This window comes from Pollicipes pollicipes, unplaced genomic scaffold, assembly GCF_011947565.3.
Source record: "Pollicipes pollicipes isolate AB1234 unplaced genomic scaffold, Ppol_2.1 Scaffold_3447;HRSCAF=4054_pilon_pilon_pilon, whole genome shotgun sequence".
Taxonomy (NCBI): Eukaryota; Metazoa; Arthropoda; class Thecostraca; order Pollicipedomorpha; family Pollicipedidae; genus Pollicipes; species Pollicipes pollicipes.
The window spans coordinates 6,720,270-6,732,755 of record NW_023596297.1 but is presented as its reverse complement, the minus strand read 5'-3'; the positions used below and the strand labels follow the sequence as shown (position 1 = coordinate 6,732,755).

Genomic DNA, 12,486 nt, shown 5'->3' with positions numbered 1-12,486 from the left:
GAAAGAGAAAGGAATGGCAGCGCGGCGCCCGGCGTCAGTCAGTACTCAACAGCCATGTGGACAGCACTGGTCATCGCGGCGCTGGCGCTAGCCAATGGTAAGTGCAGGGCTCCTCTCGTCGGGAGAGCTGGTGATGCCGCGTTGAGCATCGGAAGGCGGCGGGCTGTTTCCGGGGAAGGCGCCTTCATTCGGCTTCAGGTGGTGTCACCGCGCCAGCGGGGATGTCACAGCAAAGCCGCTCACTCGCACTCAAGTAATGCTCGAGTGGATCGCTTAGGCGTATTGCCTTGAGTTTATAGCGACTATATCCCAACAATATTAACCCAACTATATCTTCATTCTCCTGGTTTTTCTCCGAGGGATAAGGCTAATTCTACAGTCCTATTTGTGTGAATAATGCTCCTCGCTAATGCACTGAACAACTTACAGTTGGCAACTGGTCATAGGCAGGACCTAAAAAACCGGAGAATGGGGCAGGGGACTTTGCTCCACATCTCTCCGATAATATAATGCTGGGCCTTCTGTGCTTACTGAAAAATACAAAAGTGGCTTTGGTCCCTCCCTACATGGGAGAACGTCCGTTGCCACCGTTTACGGGTGTGCAAAGAAATGTCACACAAACTCATCCCGTCATTTTCCTCATCACCGCTTCACCCTACATCCTCGTGACGCCCCATTTACACGGGGCGAGTTGTATGTACCAGCGATGCTTGGGCTAAATGTCCCCAGGAAGGGGACTCCGTCCGAGCAGCAGGCACATTCCCCGAAAAGGGTCTCTGTGCTGGCCAAAAGGGTCTCCTGTGCTGGCCAAAAGGGTCTCTGTGCTGGCCAATCCTCTGCGGAGGGTTGCTAGGTGCCGCTGCAAAGCTACCAATAGTGCTGTTACAAAGCGTTGACAGCGTAATTTGGACTCGAAAATAATATAAATTGATGCCCTCATCGTGTTTTGATGATAATGTGTCGGCACTACCCTGTCTTCCCTTAAACTGCACATGACCTTCACCGAGCACTAAAATGTGACATATCGACCAAGTATTTTGCACCAGTCTCTCTTAGCCCTCCCCGCCAGAGTTATTCGACTGGGCAGCTTTTGAGGTGTTTGCAACCTATCCCTCGTGTTTCTGCTCACCACAAGGACGAACAGTCCTAGCTGATGTCCTAGCCTAGCTGGATGTGAACGCTACAATAACCGGTTTTTCGCGAGGATTAAGCTATATCTGCAGGTGAGACGCCCTTTGCGGCGCGGGACGAGTGTGCTGATAACGGTCATCCGAGTTACAAATTACGATCATGAGCACGATACCAAATTTACCAAAACCCGTAAGCAAAACAACGAAGCCGGACACTTTGCAAGCCAAATTAAACGTCGAAGCACTGAAAATGGGGGTGCCAATGCTCTGCGGGAATTCTGACTAGAGAGGTCCCCAATATAGCGTTCGCACTAATTCGCAAATATCACCGCTTGAAAATTGGCTGACTATATGTCCGGCCAGGCTTCAGTGAACTAAACAGGTCGCGACTGTTCAGTTTTATGGTCCAATCTCCCGTCCCCTCCCCCCTCTCTCCATCTCTCTCTCTCTCTCTCTCTCTCTCTCTCTCTCTCTCTCTCTCTCTCTCTCTCTCTCTCTCTCTCTCTCTCTCTCTCTCTCTCTCTCTCTCTCTCTCTCTCTCTCTCTCTCTCTCTCTCTCTCTCTCTCTCTCTCTCTCTCTCTCTCTCTCTCTCTCTCTCTCCCACTCTTTTTCTCTCTCTCTGTCCTGGCTTAAGCGACGGTGTGTTGCGTTCAGACAGATTTCATTTTCGAAAATGGTTACACTGGTCGTTTTTGGGTCAATTACTGGTGCACCTAATGATCGGACGGTGTTGGGACCGCTCAGGTAATTGTAGCTGGTGCATTCGCTGGGCTATTAAGGCTTACCCAAATCCCCATAAATACTCGTCAGAAAAATACGCGACACACAAACGCACAACGCAAGCCGATGTTTTGCGCTCGGCGCTCTACTGATTGTATAGATCGGTCCACGGTTTGGCTTACACAATAATCCGCTTTTCCCTCCATCAAGTGGAGGGAAATCCGTTCTGATTTTACAACGACGCTGGGCCGCTAAAATATGCCTCAGTTCCGACTCTTGTTGTGCAGCTTTTTCATAATTGGCAAATGCCAACATACCCTTGCTAATCAAATGAAAACGGCTATGTTTTGTCGACATGGCAATGCACAGAAAGGCAGGCCTAATCAAACAACGGTGATGTTTAGAAAGGCAGACTTCATCCAACAGCCTGTACATCCATGCCGTAAAATATATGCAGCTCACCTGTAAATAACACGTTCTTTGCTCTGAAAGCCGTAATCAGTAGTTGCAAACATAGTCTCTCCTATGAAGAGTTGCAGCTTGGTCGAGCTGCTCAAATTGAACCGTTCCCATTAATTCCGCAAAGCAACCATCCAGAAAATTGCTAGCTAGTTCAAAATCCTTTATATGCTCTTACATTATGCTCTGATACTCAGATTTTCGGCTTTTTAGCCTGGACTGTATTGGACTGATTCATTTGAAAACGGCTGTCGTTAGGCTCATGGTGATCATTTGATCGCGATTTCCTCGGACTTGCGCCAAAAAAAAGAAGTCTACGTTGAATTCAATACGCTACGACCATCGCACGTCCGACGTAGTAGATCGACGCTCAGCGTTATTTTCTTTCCTTATGACAAAGATCAGGAAGCTCTGCTGGGTCACCAAGAGCTATATCATCCCTTGATTCCTTCCAACAGCGCTGAAACAAGTAAACAGCCTCTAAGCGGTCCTGGCGAAGCGGCAGAACACTTGTGTTTTGAATTATATGTCAAAGATATTAATGATATGAATATCAATGATCTGATCTTAGCGTTTACCCAGTGTTCAGTATTACTCAGCGCATAGTGGCGCTCCTCAAGAAACTCATAACGAACAACGCAGTGGGAGTTGCTCTAATACTTTCGATTAACAAACTGGCTCAACCTGCTCCATTTTGGCGTGGTTGATTGTAACCAAGGCAATTAGTTCCTTCGTAGTGAGTGGGCACAATTCAAAATAAGTCGCTTATGACCGCCGCCTGGACAGTTTGTTTACACTTTACTATTCCTGAAACGGATCAGATGAATCATCTCATCACACCAAAACATCACACCAGAAACCATAAACATGCCACCAAACGAGTACACAATGAGAAATTTCTGTGCTAGGCACACTATGGACCGGTGTTGCAATCCAGAAAGTCCAGAAGGCTATCGAACTATGCTGCAAAATATCGAATGCATATGCGCGCATCTGCGGTCATTTTGAAGTAGGTGAGATGCAGCGTTTGCGCATGAAGTGTGAAGGTGAATGCGTCAGTTTGAATGAATAGGCTTCTTACTTTCCTGTACCAGAACATTGGGTGCTCCATGTTCAAGCTGAAAACCCTCCCGTTTTTGCCACCCATGCTGCTTTTGGATGATGTAGCCCTGCCGTCACCCATCCTGCTTGCCCTCTTCCATCGGTTCACATTATTTTCATCTGACACGTCGACCGCTCCTGCCCCGTTTCTGGGTACCCATCCCCCACACCTGCCGCCGCTCGACGGGCCGCAGGCGTGCTGTCGGCGGGGATAGCAACCTACCGGCCAGGGTTTTCCAGGCCGCCGTCGTTCGGAGGTCCAGTTTTCGCCGAACAAGGTGCATGGTGGTGTATTGCGGGGAAGTAGTTTCCCGAGAAGATGAACGCTGGAATACCGCCACTCCTTCCCTCTGTTTCCCCATAAAAGTTATCTGGTTGTTCTGCTTATGTGACGTTGCTGATGCAATCGAAGAGGAATAGAAATAGAAATTTTTGCACTTTGCGGTGTTTGTGGGAAGCACACCATCGGTGTGCTCGTTATCGTCCGACCATTTGATACTTCATGCAGACGCGAGTTGCTCTGAATTAGTGGATGCAATACAAGCCACTTAAAGCGAATGCTTCCCCAACATTCTAACTGGGGAATGTTCTGCATTTTCCACAACGTGCGTCCTCGGCTGGCCTAGTGGGCGGGAGGATTGTTGGTACGTATATACCAAAACATGTTTTGGTAGTGTTCACAAACAAGCGGATGATTGTTTGTTTAATAATTAACTGGCTACTTATGAAACAATGCTGTCAAGGTGCGTCCGGTGGCGCGTGTGCACCGAGTAGCAGCCTCATGAGCGCACGTACCCGACGTAGCAGCCCCGACACCGCTATTTGACTCATGCAATCCCAAACTACCACACTTGCACTAGTGACACCAATTTACTCATGCACGAGCACGGCGCAACGTAAAACCCCGACATGTGAACAGTTGACTGCGCAGCGCGTCCGGCAGTCGGTCGGCGCCGCTGATCGCCCGCAGTCACGACACATTGGCCAGCGTTACGCCGGGGCGCGGGGATGGGTGCGCGGCCCGCCGGCCGACCCCTCCGCGTCCGTGGTCCGCCGGCTGGGGATTTCCTCCAGCGCAGAGCCACCTTCCGTGAATCAGCTGACGCCGGTCGGGATTTCCGAGCGGCCAGGGTCGGTGGTCCGACTGGTCGGACCGGCGCGGCGACCGGCCCGCTGGCCGAGAGCAGCACGGCCGTCTCAGAGCGAATTCGGCTTTCGCAACCAGCCAGTGCCGGCTGGTAAGTACGCCGCAACGTGACCCGAGAATCGTTTGCGATGAGGACTCGGGGTTGTTCCAGAAAAGTGTCTGCTCTGTATGAGCATGCACGCACGCTGTCAACACACACATCATTGGTCTAATCGTACACTAGGAAGGTTTGACACCCACTGCAACGCCGACTTATTGAAGCCGGTCACTTTTACTGAACGCTTTCTCGCTGACACGAATACGACTTCCCGAGCACTTCATGCTAATCAACCCACATCCAACACACGCAGATTCTTGTAAGGAACGACTGCAACAGCTGGCACACGATCTACGACTAGCTGTCTTATCAGTGGACACAACCTGCAACGGTCTCGCTCATCCCTCATCGCAGGACATTGTCGGGAGCCGGCGCCAGCCAACTCAGTTTGTCTGCTCGACTAACTCAACAAACGGCATTATTTCAGCCATGACTATACGATGAACGGCTCCTCTAAAACAGCAAATCCTCACTCAGAAAAAGCCAAAGTTGACGCCGTATATGCGCCTATGATTATTCTTACTTATGCGAAACCCATGGATTTCGTTCCCTGTCGTCTCTGGGTTGCTGAGACGGGGCCTGCGCGGACGACGCCTGTCCCCGGCCCCTCTGGTCGCATCTGCACAGACATGGCCCCAGGTACGAGTCTTTCCTGCCGTCTTTGGGCTGCTCATACGGAGCCTGCCGGACGATACCTGTTGCCGGCCCCCTCTGGTCTCATCTGCACAGACATGGCCCCAGATACGGGTCCTTCCTACGCAAATAATGTACGTCATGGGCGTAAGTAATCCGCGTGATCCTGCTTTGGTACGTAACGAGTGCGCCGACCTTCGTTTCGTCCTCCGTTAGCGTAGTGAAGTTATCTTGCAAAGTGATGCGCCGTTGCTTTAGTTTTCCGTCAGACGCCGTGTGACATGTGATATTTCGCTGGTGCCAGCGATCGGTATTTGAACAGAAGGGTTCTCTCTCATCACCCACTCTTTCTCCCAGCTTGCTATGGAGAAAATGCTCCATAATTCGCGGTGTTTGTTAAAACAGCGTTAGCACAGATACCATAAAACACAATACAGCCCAGCCAATCAAGTGCAGCCGACTCAAAAACCAAAACGATAATTTCCGGCGGACCTTGCCTATCGAGCCGCTGCGCTTCATTTCCGCCCTATGATTGCCGTAGTCAGAACTCACTGAACCCTTTCCTCCATGTTGCAAGATCTGCCATGCAGACAGCATACCGCTGGCAGAAGTCAAGACATAAGGCATTGCCCTCCCTGTCCCTTTCTCTCTCCCTCCCTCTCCCTCTTTCTCTCTCTCTCTCTCTCTCTCTCTCTCTCTCTCTCTCTCTCTCTCTCTCTCTCTCTCTCCCTCTCTCTCTCTCTCTCTCTCTCTCTCTCTCTCTCTCTCTCTCTCTCTCTCTCTCTCTCTCTCTCTCTCTCTTTCTCTCTCTCTCGGCCTGGCATTCAGCCAGAGCCGGCCAGTGGCCCGGCTCCCGGCGGCTCCAGGCTGTTGACGTCCAGCGACCATCACTCCACGTGAACCAGAGCTCAAGGCCACGGCCTTTCGTCCGACAACTCTGCTGACCGCAGCACTGATCCGCTCTGTCCGTGGCTAATGCTCATATGACATGTCCTCCGATAAGACAAATCCGCAAAGAGCTACGAGGCTTTTGCAGATATTGGCACAGCGGGCAAACCGCGGTGTTTGGGTGCTGGAGGGAGAGATGGAGAAAGGAGGGGGGGGGGGGGGGGGGGAGGGAGAGAGGGGAAGGAATAAATGGACACGTTGGTATGTTTTGATAACATATACTGGGCAAGGTATTTAGTGGGCGTCTAGTGGCGGGCCTATTTAGTGGGCGTCTAGGCCCATGTTCCAAGAATAAGAGTAGCATATCGGCACTATTACAAACATGGGGCACGTGTATAAGCCATCTAGCGTACATTTCAATGCTAGACACCTTGGTGATGGGTAAGGCATTGCCGTCGTATAGTATTTTCGAGATGGTCTACAACGTTTTTTTTTACTGAAAATGCTGATCAGTCTGAGTTTACCGTATCGATCAGGACTTAATTCATTGAAAACCGCGCCTGGCACGTTCGATGAGACTGAAAACAGCATTCATACTTTTGTAAGAAATCATTGTGTTTTCCGGGGGATAATGGTCAAGTGAAAAGGTGTCAATATAACAATGACATCAAAATGTACTCAATATTGGGACTTAATCCCACTATAGTTTAAACTCGCAGTAATGAGATAAGCGTTTTTCACGCAAATGTTAAGATGACAGCGCACCAGAAGTCTTTACGCCGTACATGCTGAATCAAAGGGCAGAACAGTACCGGAAGGTAGACCAGTTGTGATTGTATACAGCTTGAAGCAATCCAGCGTCAGTTACACTTTCCGGCACCAAAATCTGCTCGCCACCCATTGTTAACAGCGCTGTTGTTTGTATATCTGGCCTCGTGGGTCTGCCATGGCCTTCGACATCCATACATAAGTCATGATGCCTCCACCTGCATAAATCGTTTTCTGAGACGTCACTTAGCTATAACAATTTATGTCAGAAATTGTGAAATTTTGAAACCCACAGAGACTGTTTCACGTCTAGGAAGCCACACGGAATTTCAGGGGGCCAAGCAGGTACTTGTAAATGCTCAGAATGCGTACGAGCCTTGTTCCGCGCTATCGCTACTAAAAACGACGTTATTGTTGTTGCAGCTGGAGCAACTGGAGATGATGACGCATGGATGTCACGCACATGCATGCCTAGCCCATATTATTTCACTGTGCTGGCGGGAAATCGCTAAAATTGCAACACTCCCAAAAACACGCCCCGCCACCGACTGCGTCAGGTGTCGCTGTGTCACTGTTTGTGAACCCCCGGCCAGTACTGCGATGCGGATGCTGCGCCCGGGCGGGCCGCCACGGGTCAACAGGCGGCGACCGTGACGCCCCCGGCCGGGTGGGACGCACGTCCGGTCATCTGCTGCGCCACGTGAGCGCCGCTGCACGAACCGGCGGGCCGGCATCCGTCGCGCACATCCCGCCTCTTTGTCTCGCTAGCCGCCCCCGGACCGCGCCATTGTCCGTGGAAAGCGCGGGTCATTTGTCACGGCCCGCTGCTGCTGGAGGGCGGAGCCTGGTAACGCGTGGGCTTCGGTTCATGAGCGGGGCCTGTGCACGTACTGGCCAGGACTTTGTGCGCAGAAACAAGGCGATGGCTGAGCGGGTTGACGGGACTGCGTCCCACAATCTGCCCAAGGAAAGCTGGGCCTACTAAGGGCTCCAGCTCAGGTATTCAGCCCACCAGGCTACCTGGATCTGCACACAATCCCTCAAATCGCGGGTGTATATAGGAGAACGCGGTAGAAATATGCCTTCTCTTCAACTCGGCTGAATACCTTGCACTTTCGAGCAAATATTGGATGCGTTTCAAGCTAACTTCATGGAACATGTGCATTGTGTCCAGCCCTAAAAATTCTCTTCATCTTGTCCTCCCTATTATAGATGCCCTGTCGTTTTGACTTGTCCCAGCGCGTGGTATCGCCTATCGTTACTATTTTAAACTCCCGCAGCCTCCGCAAATTGCAAGGCATCGCAGGCGTCGGTGTTAGAACGCAGACGACCCAGATTAACCCGGTATCGAACGGGTAGAGAAGACAAGGGAGGGGGAGGGAGGGGGGGGGGGAGTGGGGGTCAAATCCGCCTCCAGCATTCATGCTAATTCAGAAAAGCCTCGATATGTCGTTGCCAAATTTTCAGTAGCTGTTAATTGTTCAATTCTACACCTTGTGTTCAAATGTAAAAGTATGAGGCTATGATGGATTGAGCGTGAGTGACGTCGTATTGTTTCGGATCAGGATTTTTATGAACAGGACCGCAAACTGGACAGGTCTTTCCGGAGGGAACGTCTCGAGCTTGGGCGACTACTGCGTCACGCTTTCTAGAAGCCAGTATGTTTGCCATCAGTGATCGCACCTTCATTTGCTTGTCCGGAATAAGATGCACAATCTCTCAAAAGGCGTGCTGCATGTCTTGGAGGCTTTATATACAGGCTGCTCAAACATGTGTGATCTCCCGCAACATTTCATTTTCTACAAGAGGTAGCTTTCCCCATCCATGCGACGTGAACTTTCCTGCTTACGAAAAAGTTGTAGCGCACTGGTCGAAACGGGACCAAAATATTAATGTCTCCGCTTCGCGGTGGCAAGAACCGAGCATATTTTGACACACATTGGCAGAACGGACAATAGCATCGGTCAGGGTTCTTGATATTGTTGATGTTGTTGTTGTTGACGTTGATGATGTTGGCAGCTGTACAGACGTTCTCGATTGTAAACCATGGTTCCGCCTGTGTTCGGCCGCTTTTAATGACTGGTGCCAGATCTCGTCAATCAAAGCAGATAGTGACCTGAAGCTGGCTGCATGGAATCATGAAGTGTCCATTCTACAATAGCACTGGTCGACCCGGAGTTGCGTTATTCGACCGTGGGGCAGTCTATATAACTGTTCGATAACCGGCTTCGCCGTGGTCTAAACCAATCATGGCTGAGCCACGTTTGGCGATCGCGCACATGGTTCAGTCCGTTTGGATTCAAATGCATCCAAAATATCAGCGTTTCTAGCAATAAACTAGCCGCCAACAACACTGAAAGTCGTTGCAAATTCATAATTTTTTCCTGAAATTTCCAGGACCAACCTTGCTCATAACTGGCCAACTCTCAAGTAACGCGCTCGTGAAACTAAATTGAACACTGCTCTACTAACCTTCTGCATGCTAAGACCTCATGATTCGGCAGATCCTAACATGTAGAGGTTTATTTTAAGTCACAAGCGGCAGAACTTCCAAGGCATTGATCACATCTGTTGGTAAGGGTTCCGATAGGTATTTGACTGGTTTGATTTTGACATATGATGTCCAATAATCGATTTTCACCATGTCTGTTGTCATTCCGCTCATTCCATGACACGCAAGGAGTCTTACCTTTAAAGGTACGTGAAAAGGAACGTTGGAGGTTGCAAAATAAACACGTTCACCCATGCAAAAAGATTCACAGCAGTTTCTCCAGAGCTCGCCCCTGAAACCGCAAAAAGAAAACTTCCATATGCTTCGAATCAATGACACCCAAAACGCCTGTGCGCTCGACGCCTGCGGCATTGTGGGTTGGGGTGGTGGGAGAGAGGCCGGTCGGCGCGTACGACTCGACCACCGAAAGGGCGGTTGAGCCAATGCGCTGCTTTGCTCAGCGGACGCTGGTCTGCCACGTCCGATTGACAACGCCCCCTGCCAGCCGCTTACGGCATCGCCGTACTACATGGAATCAATGTGCTGTCCGCATTACTTCACAAGCCATCGCCGTTTACCATCAGACCACATCAGCTCCTGATTTGACAGCAAGGTGACAAGCTGTGCCGACTCTGTTGCAGGTGCCCATGGGTACAACGTCGACGTGGTGGTGCCAGCCAGCCCGGCGTACGGCTCCACGGTCAACCTGGAGGCCAACTACCAGATGGGCCCAGGCGAATACATCCAGGACATGACGTGGACCAAGGACGGACAAGTCTTTATGACATACAGCCAGAGGCCCGACAATGTCTTCTCCTGGAGGACTCTCCGAGGCGTTGATATCAACGTGAGTTGACACAGCATGTCAAGTTGTTGGTGTGTTGGAGAGCATAACACACGTATGACAAGGACTTAGCCGCTGGCGAGGAAATGATGGCCACTGATGAAGGAACGAAAGGATGTGCCGCTTGCACTTCTCGCTTTATTTGACGCAAGCGGGACGATGTGCATTGCCAGGCTGCGATCAGAACGCCCTGGTTAAGACAGCTCTCGCCCGTGCTAGCCGAGTTTCACTAGATACTAACATTCATGACGAGTGGTGTTTGATGACATGGGCATTGACGTCTCAGCGCGACGCCTCGTCGCCGTCCCTGGTCGTGCTGAATAACGTGGATGACTCCGCGTCTGGCTCGTACGGAGTCAGCATGATCATCGCTTCGGGATCGGTCGGGAGCATCAGCACCAGCACCTACAACTACGCGCAGGATATGCTCGTTGGAGGTGAGCGCTTGGCGAGCGTGCGGCGTGCCACGCTGGAGATTCTCTGCTAAACGAACGCTTGCGCATGTGCGTACGATCAATCTGTTACAGTGACGGACTAGCATGATAAACGGATATCGACCACCGAAAACATTTCAGGTGCTGTTTTCCCTGGAAAGGTTGAACAATTCAGATGATAAAAACGGTTTTCAGGCCAATTATTCCCAGACACTTGAAACGTCACCACCTTTGTACTTCGTTTTCCGCCGAAGCACTGTCGGCGAAACGTGGGCATAATGAAGCTTGGAAGTAGCACCAGGCGGCGCGTGGTACTCTCCTGTGGCAGTGCATGTGTCAAGGTGTCAAAGAAAATATATACCAGATAGTTCGTACCAGTATGCCACAATTTTACGGAGGAATTGTGACGAGGCATAAGAGTCAATTATGGAACAATGCCCGGGTTATTGTACTTGTCTGGCATATTGCATGTCCTTCCCGGCCAACAACGAGACGGGCCCTTCCCGGTTAGCTCAGCTGGCAGCGCACTGGACTCGCAACCAGGAGGCCGTGGTTCGAATCTCAGCAATTCCAAGAAGATAATTGGGCTTGCGACGCGTACATGGCTGAAAGCCCAACATCATCCAGTCCTATTAACAGACTCTGTATTACCAGACAGCTGCCGGGGCGTTGACTTGCCAAAGCGGGGTGTACACCTTAACACTTCAGTCGAGGATGATAGTCCGAGCAATTATTCCTTCCGTAAAAATGTCACAACTTTCAGCGCGTTTCTTTGAAAAACGGGTTTCTTGGTCCCTTCAAGCCTCACCACCCACCGATATACCGACGAAATCCGTCCGATGACGCGTCCCTGCATTGGCCCGCAATAGGACACGTGCCATGTCACACACGGCAGTCAAAAGTCCGGTATCACCTGGAGCAGCCTTATGGCTCCTTTTGAGTGGTGAGTTGACGTCGGTCGCTTCGCTCAGTGGCTGTAGGGGAGTGACTGTCTCGTTACTCCGAGGCGCAGGAGGTGCTGTAACGCCGTAAACGCCGTCCCGCAGGCGGCAACGCACTCGGCGAGCGCTTCAACAGCCGACGTCCCGGCGGCGGCAGCGTCGGCGGCACCACCACCACCATCGTGCAGCACAGCTCGAGTGCCGGCAGCGGCCCGGCTGTCGACCCGCTGGGGAGCCGGTTCGGTGGCGGCGCCGCGGCGGCCCCTGCGGCTCCGGCCGCGGCCGCCGTACCGGCCGCCGGCCTGGCCAACGCCATCGAACAGCTGCAAAACGCGCAGAACAAGCTGGCCAACGCGCTGAACGCCGCGCTCGGCTGAGGGGCTTCGCTTGTCCGAGCGCTCGGCGGAGGGGCTTCGCCAGTCCAGGCGCTCGGCGGAGGGGCTTCGCCAGTCCAGGCGTTCGGCGGAGGGGCTTCGTCAATCCGGGCGCTCGGCGGAAGCGGAAGCTGGGAGGGCGTCTGGAGGCCGCTGCCGACAGGTGCTATTGTCGGCGGTGTGTCGTCACCGCTTAGATTGGAAAAGCAGGCTGACAATCTTACCCCAGTCACAGCGCAGGGCTTCTAAAAAGCGCTTTGTGTTAGTGAACGCTGATTAATGCGCCTAGAAAACATTTTAATGCCACGCATTACACGCGGTGTCATTGTGTTGTTCCACCGAAGGACGATCGGTTGACGATCGGTTCACTTATGGCGGTCTGAAGCGAGTTGCTTTAGGACATTTTGATTTAGGCGCACTGTTATTGAACGAGAAATAAATGAACCGTACCGTTGTCA

At 51.6% G+C, this 12,486-nt stretch overlaps 1 protein-coding gene across 1 annotated transcript; it reads left to right on the top strand.

The window, feature by feature from the left end:
- On the top strand, window positions 1-12,486 carry LOC119091292 (uncharacterized). Its single transcript, XM_037213986.1, has 4 exons — window positions 1-97; window positions 10,077-10,282; window positions 10,566-10,716; window positions 11,760-12,486. Exons 1-4 carry the CDS (start codon window positions 55-57, stop codon window positions 12,029-12,031), a joined length of 672 nt encoding a protein of 223 aa, XP_037069881.1. The 5' UTR covers window positions 1-54; the 3' UTR covers window positions 12,032-12,486.